Genomic DNA, 19,272 nt, shown 5'->3' on the forward strand with positions numbered 1-19,272 from the left:
GAAACAATTAGCGAAACATTTCAATCTCAGGATTAAATCGTTTTCTTTATTATTATTATTATTTTGGTTTGTAATTAACACGATGAACGATAATACAATTGAAATAGTTATTATTATGTTTACATTAATAATAATTTGATTTATTTCCTCTTTTAAAATTGAACTTTTTGTTGTATTTTTTTCTTGACAATTTAACAAACAATTTAAGGCTAAATAGATATATTAATATCACCACGAATCTCTAATCCCTCCCAGTGGATATAATTGTCATGAGCTAAGATGTGACCAGTTAATCCAGGGCCAACTTCAAGTTTCTCATTATCACCAGAGAAAAGGATTAAACTGGAAACCGTTGAAAGATTTTTCAAACTGACCACACTATGGAAAAGTCCATCTAATTGTAAACATTCACGAACTCGAAGTGATATATTACGAGTGACGGTTCGCTCACGATTATCACCGATTCTGGAATAGATTATCTTGAAATAGAGTGGAAATTGTTTCGCAATGTAAGGCGCTTGAAATTGGAATGAATTAATTTCTCCCATGGTAATTGGTGTTGATTGTTTGGTCAGATCGCAATCAAATCCTTTAAGATTACCATTAGTTGTTAATTTAGCTTGATAGGTTGACTTGGATATGTTTAAATCGGTAAAATCACATTCAATTGTTAGATCAATTATTTGACCTGTAAACAATTCAATGGTACTATTATTGTTTGCAATTGTTTTACCCAATTTAATTGTAACATCTAATGGTGGTAAAGTTTCAATTGATGAAAAATGTAAACATTTGGTTAATCTTTCATTAAAATGATTAACAAATTGGACTCCTAAAATGTTGAAACTAATTCCAATTAAATTAAAATCACATATCACAGTTGGTACCAAGGAACAGGTAACTTTAAATGGTTGACCTGCTTCAAGATTAACATTAACTGGTGAACAATTAACTTCATCTTGGTCAACCAATAATTTTAGATGATCCAATTGAATATCAAATGATGATGATAAAGTTAATTGTAGGCTTAATGGTTCAGCAAGGAAACAAATTGTACGTCCACCTTTACTTATTGATCCTTCAATGGTACATATAACAATATCCTCGATTTTGGGTACATTTACATGGGTAATTGTTGAATCATCTTCATCTTCCTTTGATTTTAATTCTTTAAGAAATTCATTGAAAAAAAGTTGCTTATCAGCGTTTGTTTGAAGTAAATTAAGTCCACGATCACGATATAATGTTTTCGTCTCTTTATCGACAATGGTACTTGATATTTGAATGTACAATTTGGCCATTGTAAACTTAACATGTTCAATAGCATAAGACCAATGTGACAGTGAGTATTTAAGGTAGGACGAAAGTGCTAATCGTTTGAGTCCACATCGATTATACCGATGACCAGCTAGAACATAATGGAAAATTGCTTTTCGTTTTCTCGAGGGAAAAGTGACAAGGTAACAATTGGCCGCTTGTTCTAGAAAAAGGCCAGATCTTAGGTCACTATCTTCGGCAGTTAATCGGATGAAAAAACTGGCAGCTTCACTGGGCGATGTTTCCCTGATAACATCGGTAGCGAAAAGGGTCACTCGTGTCGCTAAATGGGACGATTTAGATGATTCCAGATAATAAACGATCGCTTGGTCAAGGTAATATTTTTGGAATTTGTTTAAAAGATATGAAGCAATCGCTGCCGCTTCCGAAGCACCAGCATAATACAACCAAGCACCTTCACTTTGAAACTCTTTACGAGCAGCATAATAGGAATTGTAAGCGACATCGTAAAGTCCTAAACACATGGTTAGATCGGCAAATTTTCGATACTGCATCTCATTTGCTTCGAGTGAATAGACGACACTTTGATTTGTTCCCTTTAAATTCATGGTTGACGATGAAATTGCCAATAATTGTTTCGTTGCACTGAAAATACTTCTTCGAAGACCTTTCCTTGATGCCAATGCTTCCGCTAATATACCTAATTGTTTCTCGAACCAAGGGATTACCGCTCGGACAAACATTCGTCGCAACAGTTTATCACATTTGTTTAACATTTTTTGACTAATTATTTTCACTTGTTGATATTCATCTTGTTGTTGTTTCAATGGAGTAACAATCGGTTCATCACCATATTCCTCGGTATCTTTTTTATTTAATAGTGAAGTTAATGGATCTTGTTGTTCAATAGATTTAACCATGTTAACATTATCCGTTGTGTCTTGACTAATTGTGACCTCAGATGATTCTGGTTCAACGATTGGATCAATTTCAAACCAGAAACATTTATTGGTATCATACATTGCGACCAGATCACTATAAGCTGGATGGAGAGTTGCTGTAGGTCCAAATTCATCAGATTCTTGATTGAATAAAGATGAATCTTTATCACTAAGAACAACAATATACTTGAGGAAATTAGGGAAAAACCATTTAATCGATGAGATTGATTTAACTTCCGTTTGTAATTTGTTTAAAACTTCACGAAAATTGTCTAAATCACCTTCAGCTAAGAAAAATATTACACCAACATGAGCACCGATAAATTCATGATCATTTGATTCTAAATTGGAAAGGAAAACTTTCTTCCAAGCATTAAACCAAGGCGTCTCATTAGGAGATCCATTGTAATTACTACCTCCATTCAAAGTATTCAGCTCATTGTTATATGATAAAACACAATCATGGAGAAGTTTCTTCACTTGAATTGGATTAGGTTTACATTCTGTATCTCTTGATTCACTTAATTTAATCTTTAAATCATTGACAGCATAATATTTATCCGAATTGGGTTCACGTATGGAAGCTAATGAAAGAGAAACGAAGAGAAAAGAAAAGCAAATCAATTAAAACCAATAAAATCATCAGTCTAAAAAAGAGCAACTAAATACTCTAATGTGTATCGGTGGGTAATCAATAGCAATTAGAATGAACAATTTACCTTGTAAACCTTTAATATTTTTAAATTGTTTTAAAAGATCACCAATATTTGGAGTAAGAGCCTTGGCTTTAGATGAAAACATCATCGTCATGTTGATTGAGAACATACTCTCAATGTATTGATTAATATTTTCCATTCTAAATCACTGTAATAGCTAAATTGCACCTTAAGGAGAAAACAAATCTAAAATCACAACAACAATTAAAATATACAATCAACAATTCTTTATGTTCGTTTGGCTGGTTGAACTCTGCTGACCTAATAGCTATCCTCCCATGTATACATGGCTCCTGTTAGAGTCGACACAATGGTCTCCACGAGCTATTTTTCAGCTAATTTAGCTGCTAATTTCGTTCTCAACTTTGCTAAATGATTTCTTATATTGTTGATGTTATGATTGTTGATTTCCCAACCACTATCAGGTCTTATGTCCGGACAGTTAATCAGATGTTTTTCGTCCATTTCTACATTACACGTGTGATCAATTGATTCTTTCCACACTCTTACATAAGTTATATCGCTGATGAGTTTGTCCAGATAGAATCCATTACGTTGTCTTATGACGAGTATCGCCTTTGATGAGAAGATTTTCTCAACCAGGGTGGTTTGCTTTTTCCTTTTAAATAGCATCATTTCCCTCTCCATAAGCTTGTGTTTAATCAGCTTCTTTATCTGGTTGTTTGTTTTCTTGATTACAATATTCATTGGTGATAAGTTTTCCACACAACTGGACATTTCTGTTAACATTATTCTATCGGCCAGCTGATAGTCCTCAAGGCACTTTTATTAGATTCACTTAGTTTTATAGCTGATTTTATGACCTTACAGTGACCATTATTCATTGACATTGTTACAATCATTCGCTCTAGATCGAAGCCTGATATTCTCCCCAGGGCTTTGAAATGTTTGTGTTGAGTATCATTGGAACCAATATCACGTTTAGTTAGACACAGTGTATCTGGTGATCCATCAACTCTTCTTATCTCCAAGGTTTCCGTTAATCCAACGCCGATGAATTGATAATTGGTTAGATGTTGTCTCTTAATCTCAGGTGACCATTCTACCACCGGAAATTTTTCACAACTGACATCCTCCTGCCAGAGCTTCAACATCAAATTGATGAAATAAGAAAACATCGGATTCGGCAAGTTATGAATATATTCAAGGTAACAATCCCTATATCTTCTACGACACATCACTTTGTTCGTCAAGGCTCTACCAAGTAAGATTAATTTATCTATGAGGTATTTGTATAGTTTGTTGTAGTACCATATACCAACACCAATGGAGTTGAAATGAGGCGAGATGTGAGAGTCATACATTACCATTAGTTGTTTGATTCTCATCGATTTCATTAGTCTCAGTTGAATGTCATTCAGTTTCACCTTGGCCACTAAATTGTTAAGTATCTTGCTATTGTTTGCCGTTGATCGATTAAGATCAAAGCCAAGTATTTTGTCTTGACTATTGAGTATGTTGAGATTGATCATTTTTGTCTTTTCAGTATTTATTGTTAGGTTAATTAATCCAAATTTGTTTTTTATTTCTTCTATCGAGACATCCGGATCATTGGTCATCACATAAAGATCATCCGCGTAACTCAAAACTCGTTGTTTATGCGTTCTCCTGTTTAACCATTTCAGTGATTGATCAATTCCCATGATAAATAGTAATGGACCAACACCATAGCCCTGTAGACCTTCTTCATCGTTTGAGGTAATTAGTCTGTTATTTTCATACATTCTTACCTTCCTTCCCGTTATGAATTCCTCAATTAGCAGTCTGGTGCCTCTGTCCATACCTTCCAGTCGCATTTTTATTTCATTCCTATCCAACTTATCAAAAGCCTTGGTAAGATCAAGGGCAACCAGTTTCGAATAGTCAGAGTGATTCTCATAAAGTTTTTAGTAGTGATAATCTATCCTGTTCACCTGTATAAGCAAACTGTAACTCACAGTCTATTATATTGTTTTCCGCCAACCATGATTTAAGTCGCTTAACCAAGATTTTGTCAACAATTTTTCCCAGGTAACTTTGGGTTCGCACAATTCGATAATCCCCATTTGGCTTTGGTATTTTGGTACCACCACTCGTCTTGATTGCCTGAGGGATCCAGGCTTTACTGAATATCTCATTTATTATTTTGATTATTATCTCCTTATTCATCTTCCATATTTGTTTCCACCGATTTAGTGAATGAATCTGCCCATCCTGAGCTGTTGTTGAAGTTCATTTTTCTAATATAATTTAATTCATCCAGAGTCAAGCCTTTAAAGCAATCATTGGCGATGTGACACAATTCAACATTGATATTTGGTATAATAATTGGTTTCATTTTAATCTCATCGCCATCCTTTCTAATATTGGCATCAATTCTAAACTTGGACATCAATAAATGTATTTCAAGAATCTCCATTCTCCAGACCGGTATTGTCCTGTTACGATTTATTTGATAGTCTTTCAATTCATGGTAGGCATAAAATCTTTCCTCCATCGATTGACATTTGTTCATTTTATTCTTGAGTTTTCTTATCTTGTTGTTTCCACTTTTTCGATTAGATTTCGTACCCTTTCCCAGGTTCATAATGTTGGAGATCATCTTATTCAATGGAAGATCCATTGTTAGGACACCTTTTTTATATCTGATATCAAAGTCTCTTATTTGTTTAATGGTCTTTCCTCTGTGTTTAACATTTGTTTTTAGATCAATCGCCTTGTGGTCGAGTCCAGGTTCATCCCGAAATGAAACAACAGTATCAGCAGTCTCTCCCACCATCAGAATCACATCTATCAGTGAGCTCTTGGTTGAACATATTCTTGTTGCTCCTGCAATACGATCCTTAGGTAACAACGACATAAAGCCTTTACACCTTAATTCATCTTCTAATTCATTAACAAGAATTCGTGGTAGTTTCCTTTCAGTCCTCGGATTATCAGCCCATAAGCTAGTTTCAAGATTCAGGTCGCCCATCAGTATTGTCGGAACTTCAATTTTCAATGCTTTTACAAGAGATATCAGCTTTTTGAGAGTGTGAGTGTCCGATGGAGCACAATAGACAGCTATTATCATGATTACACATTCACAATTACGATAGTAACCCCAGATTATATTATTGTCATAGATTTTCCCTTCGATTCTTTTCCATATCTGATTGTGAGTAATAGCAACTGTAAGGCCATTCAGTCTTTCCTTGGCAATATCAGAACCAAGATCTTCCGTTGTAACTATTATACAGTTATCACGTAGAGATCTCCTTACAATCTCTTCAGAAAAACTCACTTTCCTCCTGATATTCAACAACTTCAATTTTACTTCCGCTGATCTCATAATCGCTCCACCAAGCCTTGATTGTTTGGTAGTCCAGCAGAACCGATTACTGTGAGTTAACAGAACATAGAGTTAATAGACAAGTTTATCCACAGTCAAGAGCAAGGGCAAATTTTATTTACTGTCAGAAATGGAGTCTGATAAGTATTATTTGGATTGTAACATTGATAATAGTAAGATATTAAATGAGAATGGGTGAGGGAAGAAGTAAGATTGAGAAGAAATAATAAAAGATTGAGAATTGGGAATATTGGATTAAATGTGAGGAATATAGAGATAAAAGAGTTTGAACTGAGTCGTTAGAGAGTTGAGGTTGTACTGGTAATAGATCAAGGGCTGAAGATGAAGCGAGTCAGACCACCAGGCTACTCAATTTAACATATTGTTGAACAACATTAGGCTGTTATTGTCATCACTCATGGCCACCATAATTGAACGTCCCATTCTGTTTTATCCATATGAAACTGTCACAGACCATATCAAGCAGATCAGCGGAAATAACATCCACCATCATTGTCAGATAAAGTTGACACCAGTCCAAAACTTGGACTAGCGAGCCCCTGATTACAAGAAGATTAATCAAATCTAACAGTGGTTCATTGTCAGTACCATCCAATATTATCAGATAATCAACCAAATTGTCTTCTTCAATGAATTCAAAGAATACATTTCTATGATTCATAAAGTAAAAATTTTCTCCTGTTGTTAAAATTTCAATAATAACAAAATCATTAAGATTGTAACTCAGTTTGACACTTAGATATTCTGAATTGTAATTCATTTCGGGATCTCAACGATGTTGAGGTTGTCGATGTCGATGTTATATAATTTTGATTCACAGTAACCAATTGAGGAACAGGCTCAAACTAAATTCGAATTTGCTTCTATTAGCTAAAGGAAGTGTTTTCTCTCCTCTCTCCTTAACTCTCTCTCATAACGTTCTTAGTATGTTAGCTAACAGGTTTCAGATTCAAAGCAATTTATTTCCTAAATTATTTATTTTCATATTCTCTATGCCTCGCATTAGTTTGTATAATTGATTTTCAATTTTAATTTTCTTTGTTATTTTCTTTTAAACAAGGAGAAAATATTACTACATCAACGATGAATTGCTGCTCAATTACATTCTTTCAATTGATCCGAAGTGAACTTTGGACAAAGTGAGAAGTGTATAGTCTTAATGGTAGTTAGAATATGACTGTCTATAATAACAAAGCAATTACAAGGCAATGATCAGTAATGAGAAAATTTTTCGTTGTCTGAGCAAGTTACAGCAAGGTTTATAAGGCGATAAGGATTAATAAATTTCAACAATCGACAGGGCTTAATTGGTGTAATTTGAGCTTTGTACTAATACAATCAATAGCTCAAGCCATAAATCACAATCTCCATTCGGTTTGCGAAGGATAATGACAAGACTAATGATAAACAAAAGTGGCAAAGAGAGCCATGAAGAATAGTAAATGCAGTTAACTGAATTTTAGCAATAGAGTGAGCAGAGCGATGGATCCAGAGCGAGAGTTATAAAGACATCATAATCATAAATCACATCAATCCATTATATCGAGAATGTTAATGAATTTGTCGAATGAGTTGAAATTTAGAAGTTGATGATACAAAAGGAAAATCAGATATTTATGGTCGGAACCCCAGAGGAGAATAGGTAATTGGTTCCATCGCTTTAGGCAAGAGGACTGAAAGTAGCTAACATTATTGTGTCATATTCATGTCCAATGTTTTTAGCTTTTATATGGCTCTTCTTAACGCTGGACACAGTGGGTGATTAGTCGGATGTTCAAAGAGAATAGCAGCTCCATATAATTCATATGCTATCCGACAGTTGTTGCAATTAACCTCTTCTAAGCATCTGCCAGTGTCTCGTTCATAGTTTCCAGTGGGTTGATGACAGTTCGAGCATTTTTGTTCATAGTTACAGTGACAGGCTACATCAGTAGCATGAAAGAGACTGCAACATGGACATTGGGTAAGATTGATGTTGTCAAATATACGATATCTTTGTCCACGAATGATGATTGTCCATCCCAAATATTTTACCTCGTTTCTATTGGCCGTGAAAACCACCCTTAGTAGAGAATCAATTTCTTAGTTCAATAATTCGTGATACTCTGACCCCTTCAGCATTTCCTTTTATGGCTTGACATATTTGACCAGCCGGAATGACATCGGGTACCGATAGATAAATGCAAAATGATGGCTCTTTCTCATTCGGAATAACAAATTTTGTTGAAGTTTTAATCCACCATGTTTGAGACATTATATGGTCTTGTAATTCTTTGCGCTTACTTGCATGAACCAAGAAGTTAAAGCGATTCTCCAAGTATTGTACTGTCCCAACTGTCGCGCCAGTGAAAAGAGTATTCGCCTCTAATCTTCCTTGGATGAAATCTCGCCAGAAAATCGGAGCTGATGGTGTAATATTATGGACATTTGCGTAGTTTGGATGAAATTGTGATATTCGTATAGTACTCGTTTGCCAAATGTACCAACCAGATGACCACTCCTTGGATCTAATCTTTTGTCATTTTCACTTGTTGATGATTCTCCTTTGCACATATTTATCAGCAGAAGTACTTGATCTCAGAGTCAAAGTAGGAGATAAAAAGTTGATAGATTAATTCGCAAACTAGAGAATTTGATTATAGTGAGTTTGCAATGTAACTTAGTTCGAGAAGAAACTCAATTTCTATCTGAATTCAATTTTCGTGAAAATATTTGTGAGATAAGGGGTATGGGATACGGGTTTAGTTAAGGAGTTAATTGGACTTGAAGCAAAAAGATGATTATTGAAAGAAGATTAATATAAAGTAGATTAGATTAAATGGATTAGTGATGATTAATAGGGAACTAATCTTGACTTATAAGAGAAACGTGATTAGCTTAATTTTCAAAAGGAATTTCAAATTGGTAACTATGGAGAAGTTGATAGTCATTCAGTTAAGAGCGCGATATTTGATTAGATTCTGAACGAGATTCTTCTCAATTCATTCTCATTTATCTTGATTTTATCAATTCTCATTCCCTTATTATCAACATTTTGAGCCAAGTCATCATTACAAAGATAAACACAGCTTTCAAGACCAGTCATTAATTTGAGATCTTGCAAAGAACAATTCGGTCCTCATTCCTGCATTAATTATTTTGCTGAAGTTGACGGAGAGATTTTATCAAAGGCAAGAAAGGTTTGTAGTTTGTACGAAACTTGTAGATCCATGTCGACAGCCCATTTATTCCGATTTTTGTTTTAGCAGAATCTCAATCGTTTTAAACGAGTTCTTGCTGTCATCAATGACAATACAATCTTTATTTTATCAGCAAATCGTGGATTACTTAGCTTGAGGGCCATCAGGGTTGAGTTCTCATGAGTGAAAATTTTTTGTCCATGATGAAACTGATAATTGTATCGTTGGGTCCCCTATCGACATGAGCTTTCACTGGCGCAAACAAGGTGGAATCGATGTTGATGTTTGAATTAAAGCCAAACTTGTCCAATTCTGACACATATTGTTCAAAGGATACAGTTTCGTATAGATGTTCATCAAAAGGTTTAAGAAGAGACGAAGCCATTGTTTTAATTGATGAGACTGGTTGTGTTAGGTGTTTAACTCTTGTAAATTTGTATAAAATAAAGATATAGTTCAAGATGATTGATGAGTTTATAATTGATAAAACAAGGATATTAGTAGATAGCTTCAATTATAGTCAAATTTAAACGTAAACAAGTCAAATTTTAATTGTCTTGATCAAGTGTATACAGAGACACTAGTGGTGTAGTAAACAAGTAGCTACATTCTGAGCGAGGCAAGTTCAATTTTATTCTTCCTTCTTAACAATCACATGAGAGTACATGTGATTGATCCGAGAGAGTGCAAGTTTAATTTGTTTCAAAAGGTTGGACAATTGAAGTCAAAGGTATTTGGCCAATCTTGTGATTGCAGGTGAACACTTTAGTATGTTTGGATCTTTCTTCTTGGTACAAAGTTTAGATGAGTGTGGTAAGGCACAATACCCACAAGTCACCGTGAAGATACAATTAGCTGAGCGATGGCCATACCTACTGCAGTTGTGACATAGTATAATACCCATGTAATCTATAACAGACACTCGACGCCAACCAACGCTTATCTGTCCTCTGTTCCTATCATTATCTAGACTCGAACGAATTTGTGAGTCTATTTCAATTATCATTTTCAACCATGAGCCTTTGGTCTCAGCTCTGATGAGCGAGATTTTCGATTCGTCTTTCCAACCATTCCATTTCTTCAGTTTCATTATCCAGGTCTTCCACTCAGCTTCACCAAAATTAATATGTGGATTGGCCATTTCAAATTGAATCTTTGGTTCATCAAGAGCAGGAATAGTTGTGACAAAGACTGTGTTACCAGAATGTTGTTGAAGTTTGTTCATGATGTCATTTCTGCTTTTCTGATTATAAAGTGAAACTTTACAGAATTTCTTTCCTGCCTCCAAATTTATAACGTCCATCATGTAATCTTCAGATTCGTTGAAAATTCTCTGTAGAATTATTTTAGTGGTATATCCTGAATCCTCTTTACCATCTGTATTTGATTGAACCAATAGAAGCGGGTTAATTTCTAGATGCTCAACATTGATCCAGTTATCAGGTTTCTTCCAAATCTTATCATATCGAACATGACTCTCTTCAGTCTTGATTTCCGGAGCTGGTTTGTAGATTTTGATACTGTCTTTCCTCTTAAGTCTACCACCAAGAATATTCTTAAGTTGTTCTATGTCATTTTGGCGAGGATGATCAGCTACAGATTCAAGAGCAATTTGAAAGGCCATTTGATCCTCAGCAGAGAGATTGGTCAAGATATAATCGTTTAGAGAATCACCATTCAGATTGTTCTTCGCTTCATCCAAAAAACGAAGGGCTGTGTTTACGTCCGATTCTAACTCCGAGTCACTGTCATTAACAGTGGCTTTTGGGATCTTTTTCCTCGTCGGTGGCATCTGAGATGTGAACGCACTTTGTGGAAAAGCACAAATTAAAACAAATTAAGAGACACTATTGATTAGTCAAATTGTATATGATGATGTATATGAATCAGATATGAGGTAAGCAAGATAAGAAAAGGAATTCGTAATCACAGTTAGTAACTAAGGATTTTGGTCTAAGTGAAATTTAGTTGTTCAAGATAATTTTGTCAGTGATAGTTTGTTCTAAGAGTTTTTTCTTTTTATTTCATTTTACGAGAGTCCATTACAATTTCTTTGTACACATAAGTTATACGCCGCAGTTCATCATTTAAGCGCCTCTGATAATTGTTGCAATAGAAAGATAAGGCGGTGTGACCAAAAGAATCACAGCTTCCACATCGCCAATGAATAGAATTTCCACTGTTTGGACAGGTTTCATGATAATGCCTAAGGAACAATTTAAGCATTTTACACTGTTTTACATTTGAATCTTTATGACCATATTGTACAGCGTTCACAAAATTTGATTTGAAAGTGATCAGTAAAAGGTATTATATTGTCACCAATAAAGATGGTCTTTTCCCTGAGGGCCTCTCTGGTGTTCTCATCAACACTAAGAATTAGTATTTTAGTTTTGTTGCTCGTAAAAACCATTTCAATTTTAGCTTTGCCAAACCAATTGTTGCAAGCATAAATTCTATCCAATAGGTTGATGTCACTAATGGATTTGCAGATATTGTTGCCGGAAATAATAAGCTTTATCCTCGGTTGTCTCTTAATTGGTCTATCCACAGACCAGTTTTTTCTTTGTTTTAAGGTATTAATAATCACATTGACTAAAGTCTCATCTTCATCCAAATTGATTCTTGCACATGTAAAGCCTCTAAGAACTTCAAGTCTGGTGGCGTATTGTTGAAGGGCCATTAACACTAATTGTTTAGTTTGATAACCATCCATAAAATCACCTGTGGCTGTGTCCCAGATCCGTACAATGAGAGTGTTGGCTTTATTGTTAATTTTACTTAGAACTGGAATTACAGAAAACATTTTGAGAATTGTATTTATTTATTTGATGTTAACCATAAGGCTTTAGGTTGTCATCTGATCTAAAATTTTGATTCTAAATTACCGTTGTTCCAGCATTTCCGCAGCGAAGACGGTCAACCGATCCTGTTCAGGATTCGAATCTGAAAATGAAGATCCATTTGTGGAATTTTTTGAAATTCCCGCTTTTCTGTTGGAGAAAAAAGTTTCAAGTTTCAAATTGAACTTTGTTCATCTTTTGTTTCTCGCAACTACAACATTCTCGTACTGTTAATTAGGTGTGGTTAATTTGGTGAAATTGAATTAAATTCGACACATTTTCTTGAATCATGAGTAGTTTATATCCAGTGTATTTCTATTTCGAACCCCCTTTCCCTATTAAAGAAGAAAATTTATTTCGTTTAAGAGTCACCTGGGAAAATACCATTGAATCTGATGAAATAGTTTCATTCAAATTGACCAAAGGAGATAAATTGACTCGAGCAGATATGATGGTTACTCGGAAATGTCGAGCCAAAATGGGCAAATACCAAATGATTTTATCGATGTTCTGTAAAGTTGTTGCTGTTTTTGACTTGGTTTCTGAAGAAATTGTCGACATGTACTTGAGAAAAGAAAAATTCAATGGAAACGAATGGAACCTTTTATGTGATTCTCTACGTGCTTTCAGGAAAGTATCCATCGAGATACCCGAACTTTGAGAGCAAACGAAGCCTTAGTTAATCGTTTCGAGGATGGAAAAATAAGAAAATTTGTCAAAATTCCTCGTCATTAATTGGATGAAGCAAACCTAACATGATGGAACTTTTTTGTTTCCGTAATTTTTTGTATCCATAAAAATTGACTTAATCACATGTTTAGGACTTTGGGAGTACAATTTTGTATATTCAATTCCAGGCTTGAATTAAATTAGATTTTTATTTCAATTTTATGATTCTTTACATTAATCGGTGTAAAAAGTGCAAAGTCAATTGTATGTGTTTTTTTAAGCCCAGAGGTGTTTTCTTCACGTGTGATCTGCTGGTTATCCCAAAATTTGTTTGACAAAATAAGAAGAAGCAAAAAAAAAAGTTTAGTTTATCAATCAAAGTCAATATGACTTGAGAGAAATTATAAGAATTATTGTTTTTTCTTTGCTGAAGAAAAGCTAAGTAATAACGTCAACGTTGTTTGTGAACATTGGACGAGCAGCAACAAAATTGTCCATGAAAAATAGGGACGATCAATCCGTAAGGTCATTTTGATTTTTTAAGCAAAATTTTGAATGAAAATGATAACAATTTAGATACAGTGAATTGTAATAAAAAAGTGAAAGTTAATTATCATTAATTAACAGTTGCGATGCTTAATTTATCGATAAATCTTTCGGGTTGATGTGATGGTTGTTGTTTATCTCTGGTGATTCTTGGATCGTGGAAAAATTTACTACTCGTATCAGCGTCTGAATTTGACTTAATTGCTCGCCAATTGTCACAATCATCCGGATTGTTGTTGTCATTGATATCGAAATTTTTCAATTCAGTTGGAAAACCATTGGTCGAAGTGTTTAACTGTCCATTGGTTTTATTATCGTTCGGACCGATAGTTTGATCTTCTGAAAAACTGGTTTTAGGTTTACTTTCAAAGTATCTTTTCCAAGTTCGAGGTAAAGGCGGGAAACAACTCGAATCTGTGTAATAATCTTTGAAAATATGTTCATCTCGAAAGGGTTGCATTGCAATATACGAATGAATTAAAAGTCTAGGAAATCGCGATGTAAAATATCCAACAAATTCATCGGGAATCGAACCAAGTGATTTTTGTAAAGATGGATTCAATTCTCGGTAATGATGTTTCTTATTTCTTAAGCCTCGAAGTAAATCTCGTACTGAACCACCTCGATAGCTACGAAATTTGGTTAGATCACTTTGGAGATCTTCTGTTATGTGTCTTCTCCAATCTCCCTTGACCACATCGAATCCACCCTTCTCGAGAGATTGTACCGCTTCCGAATCTGGAGATGCTTTTTCCAATCTATCAGAAACATCTTGGAAAAAGGCCAATTGACGCGAGGGAATCCAAAATATTGGATGTTTAAGAATAGCCGCAATTGGAGGTCGTTCACCGGCTTTAAGGGTGATCATTGATTCAATTATATTGGTTTTAATTAAATTTTCCTCATCCGGTAAGGAGTCTAGGTTAAAACGCCCTTTCAAAATATTTGCTTGCCTTTCAATTGATTCACCGAACGGATGTTTACCCTTGGTAAGAACATAATAGAAAAGGCAACCAAAGGAAAATATATCAACAGGTTTAGCAAATTTAATTTGACCATTTGACTCTTTATCAAGTTTAGCTTGAATTACTTCAGGTGCTATCCAACCATCAGTACCTCGGACGATCCGAGTGGTCGCCATGAAATCACCGGACATTGAGGTTGTTTGATGAATTTGCTTGGAAACACCAAAATCAGAAATCATTATTTTCCTCGACTGGGAAGGCGGTAAAGGCATTGAAATGAGTATATTTTGTGGTTTAATATCTCGATGGACAATGTTAAGTGAATGAAGATGTTCAAGTCCAAGTGATGATTGATAAAGAATATCAATTGTGTCAAGTATCACATCACAATCAATTGTCTCTTCAATATAATCAGCTAAGGAGAAATGAGCCAACTCAATGCCGATATATTTAAAAAGCTCATCAGATTCGGTGGCAAAATAACGGATTAAATTTTGATGATGGAAAGTACGAAGTAGTTCAATCTCCCGTTCAGCAAGTGTGAAATAATCAACGATTACTCGTTTAACGGCAATTTGTTGGGTCTTTTCAAAATGTCCCTTGTAAACAAATGTACCCGATGATCCGTAGCCAATAATGTTTTTGGGATCAAAACTAATTTTTCCAATAGATTTGATTGTTTTATCGATTGAATGAGTTTTCCTTTTAATCAAAATGTATAAAACTATTGATGTACCAGCAGCGAATATAATTAAGGTGAAAAAACTTTCCAATAAAGGTTCAAAGAAACTGTACTCGCAAGAGAAATCTTTTTTGATCTGCTTCTTAACATCTTCGATTGCTGGTAAAGGTTCACGGGTCAAAGTGTAATCATTGGCATTCTTTGAATTGGTGATTAAATTGCTAACCATTATGTGTTGTAAAGCAAATTGTGGTGAAAATTTAACCTTAGTGTAACCAGGATACTCGTAGAAGCCAAAAAGTAACATGTTGATGTAATCATTGAGCAACGATTTACCTCCATCTTGATTGGCTTTGTTTGGTTCACCACCAAGTGGACCTTCAATTAAAGGTAATGGTGGTTTTTTACTGCTTATTGAGAATAGACTAGTTTCAGATACATCAACATATGAAGATAAAGCATAAATTGATCGGGTGCTTGCTGATTCACCAATATACAGGGATGGGAAAAGTTTAGCACGAGATTTGGTTCCGTCGTCATTGAAAGTGGCCTCTAGGTAACCTCTTAATGAGCTGCCAACCGTTGAAAAGGGAATACGACGGATTGGACCAAATTTCGGGTCTAAATGGAAATGATAAACTGCTACAACCGGAGAGTCAAGTTTCTGGGTCCAAATTATTGATGGATCACCATTGGAAAATAAGTCAATGGTTGCAATTTGACCGGTGGTTGATGAGGTTAAATGAAGAAATTCATAATTCGATTGAGGAATAGCACCTGAGGCTGAACTTGAATAATCGACAACTGTCATATTCCACTTTTTGGATCGGGTTTCGGCATCAAAAATTGATAGATGATATTTTGTTTTACCCAACATAAGGATCTCACTGCTACTAGGAGGAGATGGTGAAGATGTAGATGTTGGTGTCGGTTTAACTTGATCATCTTTCATTTTACTCTCGGAATCTTTGGATAAATTTGGACAAGTTGGACTTTCCGAACTAAGTGTTTCCAATTTTTCACCAGTTTGAGCATTAATTGCCAACCAGTAGTCAGATTTTTCACCAATATATAATAATCCATCACTACTACGACAAGGTGATGCTGAAACGATCTCATGAACGGTAAACGGAAGTTTCTCCAAGGTGTCAACACTTTGATCTTCGGTTAAGTTTAAATTGATTTCAGCTTCAGGTGGTCGATTAATTAATGAATTATATTTATACAATGATCCATCCTTTGGATCGGGTAAAAAGAGAAGCTGATCTTTGGTTTTAACTATACCAGAAAGAGGTGGTAAACGAACTGCTGGTTCCTCCCTCAGCGACCATTTAATTAAACCAGATCTTTGACCGATGGCATATAAATATCCATCTAAAAGAAAAACAAAGAAACAAAAGGATATTAGAAATTAGATTAATACATAAATTACGATAGATATACAATGACTGTGGATATAATAGGAAAAGGATTTAAATGAGATGCGAGAAATTGAAACAAAAAGATTATAATTAAAGATAAAGACAAAGAACAATGGAAATTAACACTCACCGAGTGTGGATACAAGTAGAGTTGACTCAAGAACGCTGATGGAAGATGCATCTTGCGAATTTCCAACCGAGCAATTGATCAGCAGAACGATCAAAATGGTACAAAGTAATACCATATTACGATTTCTCGTCATTATGTGATAATAATTTGGACCCAAAAAGGTGTGAAAATAATAAAATGAAGGCCCAGAAGTAACAAAAAAAATCGAGAGAAAATCAAAAAAATAAAGCAAAAGATGAGCAACAGAAAATCATTTTTTCAAAGCTTTTAAACACAAATTGATTACAAAAAAGTATGTACGTAAGTCATGACAGTTGAAGTAAATATTGCACCAAAGAAAAAATAACAAATTAAAGAATAATTAAAAAATAATCAAAGGAAACAATTAATCCTTTCAATTCTTTTACGGTTCACCATCAACACCATGTTGATTTTTGATCACTTGGGAACAAAGAAAACAAAACGTATCAGTAAGTCACATTTTCTAATCAATTAGAAGGACAGAATCAATTGTTCGCCATACTGATTGTCACAATTAGAATTAATCAAATATTTTTGAGGAAAAAGTTGACAATTATAATAAGAAATTAATTTAATCTAAAGAAAGAGATTAAATGTTTTCACTTTCATTTCTTTTCTTTATTTTTACTTAAAGCATTACACTGGCCTCCTTAGGCCCAGCAGTTTTGAAACTACTGCGGTGAGTGAGTACAACTCATTGAGGGATTTTGGAATTTGGGGTTGGTGGTTACAATTATTATTATTATTGTTATTTTAGTATTGAATTGAGTAATTGTTGAATTCTTTGGAGGCCAGTGTAATGTATTTCCCTATCTCTTTATATTCGTTTAAATTTTGTGGTGTTATTTGGTTTCCATTCCATTCAATTTCCAGTATTTCGGCTACTATTAATAATAATGTTGGACATATGATTGTGTGGTGATTTTTCGTGTGGTGTAGTGGGCAGCATGGGATGATGTTTGTCATGGAGATGTTTTTCTTTGACCATAAGTTTAATATTGTCCAATATGGTGTTTTCCCGATGAATCCATAATTGTTGGTGATTTGTGTGTATTCAGGTAGAGTTAACCATATATCTTCTTCTTCTTTTAACCATTTTTCGTGTCTAATATTAATTTCTTCTTTTGCTTTTGCCATCCATTCGTTGGTTGATATCCAGTTTGTTGTTATTGGTCTTCTTATGTAAGATTTAAATTCGTTTTTATAATATTTACCATAAGTCCATTGCCATTGTAATGAGAGTATCTTTGATAAGAGAGAAAAGGTGTCATTAGAAAAATTTGATGCCGATGTTGTGTTCATATTAAATTGTTTTGGTATAATGATTATTTTGATCGGTAATTGATTTTCTTGGATGTTATTGATTTGACAATATATTATTAATAATAACATATTCCATCCTGTTCTGGTGTCACAGGTTGTCGTTTCACTATCATTGTTGACACCAATATTAATTTTTTCATCTTTTATGTAGTAGTTGATTGATTGTTCAAATCTGCAGTGTGTAAATCGTTGCATTATTTCTGTTTTCCTTTTTTGATTCACTTTTTTTAGCTTCGGTGGCATATTTATTTCGAAGTCGTTTGCTAATTTGTAGTTCGTCTCGTGCGACCATTCCAGTGCTCTTAACCATTTGTTTATCATTGGGTGGTCGATTCCAAATATTATTTTCATGTAACTGCTTGAAGAAGTTTGTGGTTCCAAAGTTGAAAAGAATGAATCAGATATTTTTAAATGAGACAGATATTCTTTCTTTGATTGTTTGAATACCCAGAATCCGATTGCATTGAATTTGGGGATCAGGATGTTTTGTATTATTAATTTTTTCATTCGGAATGGCAAGGTAATTAGTGTACTTTTTTTGCATTTGAGAGATGATGTAAATTGTTGATTTTTTCGAAGCAGCTTCAGTCTCATATCTGTTGCAATGAATGGTCTTAAAGTCCAATATCCAGTAATTAGCATTTCATTTAGTTTGTTGCCTCTGTAGATTTTAGTCTTTTCAATGTTGATTTTTAAGTTGATCTCTTTCATGTAATGTTCAACCTGTCTTATTATTAGGTTTTTGTCGACATCATTTCTTACTCTAATAATAATATCATCCGCATATGATAATACTTGGATGTTTCGATTTTTTAGTATTCTTATTACGTGATCCAGTGCCATTATGAATAGTAATGCAGATGAGGAACAGCCTTGGGGTACACCATAACCATCTTCGCACTTGTACAGGTATTTATTTTGCCATCTAATTTTAATGAATCTTTTCCCGCAGAATGATGTTATCAGGTTGGTTAACGATGGATTAATGTTTTTTAAATTATTAATAATTGGTGTAATTGAAACTTCATCAAAAGCTTTTTCTAGGTCAAGTTGAATAATATCGTATTCTTCGAAGTTTGTTTTGAAAGTTGTTTCGAAGATGAAATTTTCTCTTGATGAGTTTCGAATATAAGCGAATTGAGTATCAGGAAGTAGATATTCATCTATTATTTCATGTAATTGTAGCGATATGAGGTAATCAACACA

The 19,272-nt window shown here is 34.2% G+C and overlaps 2 protein-coding genes and 1 long non-coding RNA gene across 3 annotated transcripts; 1 reads left to right on the top strand and 2 right to left on the bottom strand.

Annotated features, from left to right (window-relative positions):
* Positions 1-26: 26 nt before the first annotated feature.
* Positions 27-3,166, bottom strand: LOC128388356 (trafficking protein particle complex subunit 8-like). Its single transcript, XM_053347744.1, has 2 exons — positions 2,939-3,166; positions 27-2,803 (listed from the first exon to the last, which is right to left on the bottom strand). The coding sequence occupies exons 1-2, from the start codon at positions 3,072-3,074 to the stop codon at positions 210-212; spliced, it is 2,730 nt and encodes a 909-aa protein (XP_053203719.1). The 5' UTR covers positions 3,075-3,166; the 3' UTR covers positions 27-209.
* LOC128388359 (uncharacterized) lies at positions 3,029-13,195 on the top strand. Its single transcript, XR_008325270.1, has 2 exons — positions 3,029-3,167; positions 12,319-13,195. It is a non-coding gene; the product is annotated as an uncharacterized LOC128388359 (long non-coding RNA).
* Positions 13,161-17,355, bottom strand: LOC128388355 (serine/threonine-protein kinase/endoribonuclease IRE1-like). The gene is made up of 2 exons (XM_053347743.1): positions 16,723-17,355; positions 13,161-16,545 (listed from the first exon to the last, which is right to left on the bottom strand). The coding sequence occupies exons 1-2, from the start codon at positions 16,853-16,855 to the stop codon at positions 13,595-13,597; spliced, it is 3,084 nt and encodes a 1,027-aa protein (XP_053203718.1). The 5' UTR covers positions 16,856-17,355; the 3' UTR covers positions 13,161-13,594.
* Positions 17,356-19,272: the final 1,917 nt, after the last annotated feature.

This window comes from Panonychus citri, unplaced genomic scaffold (genome assembly GCF_014898815.1).
Source record: "Panonychus citri isolate SS breed McGregor unplaced genomic scaffold, ASM1489881v1 Contig00097, whole genome shotgun sequence".
Classification (NCBI taxonomy): Eukaryota; Metazoa; Arthropoda; class Arachnida; order Trombidiformes; family Tetranychidae; genus Panonychus; species Panonychus citri.

Excerpts from the sequence above, each read along its gene's own strand:
- LOC128388356 (XM_053347744.1), bottom strand. The coding sequence starts at position 3,074 with ATGGAAAATATTAATCAATACATTGAGAGTATGTTCTCAATCAACATG. Across the intron at positions 2,804-2,938 it reads AAATATTAAAGGTTTACAAG|CTTCCATACGTGAACCCAAT; the intron begins GTAAATTGTTCA and ends CTCTTTCATTAG.
- LOC128388355 (XM_053347743.1), bottom strand. The coding sequence starts at position 16,855 with ATGACGAGAAATCGTAATATGGTATTACTTTGTACCATTTTGATCGTT. Across the intron at positions 16,546-16,722 it reads TCTACTTGTATCCACACTCG|ATGGATATTTATATGCCATC; the intron begins GTGAGTGTTAAT and ends TTTTTCTTTTAG.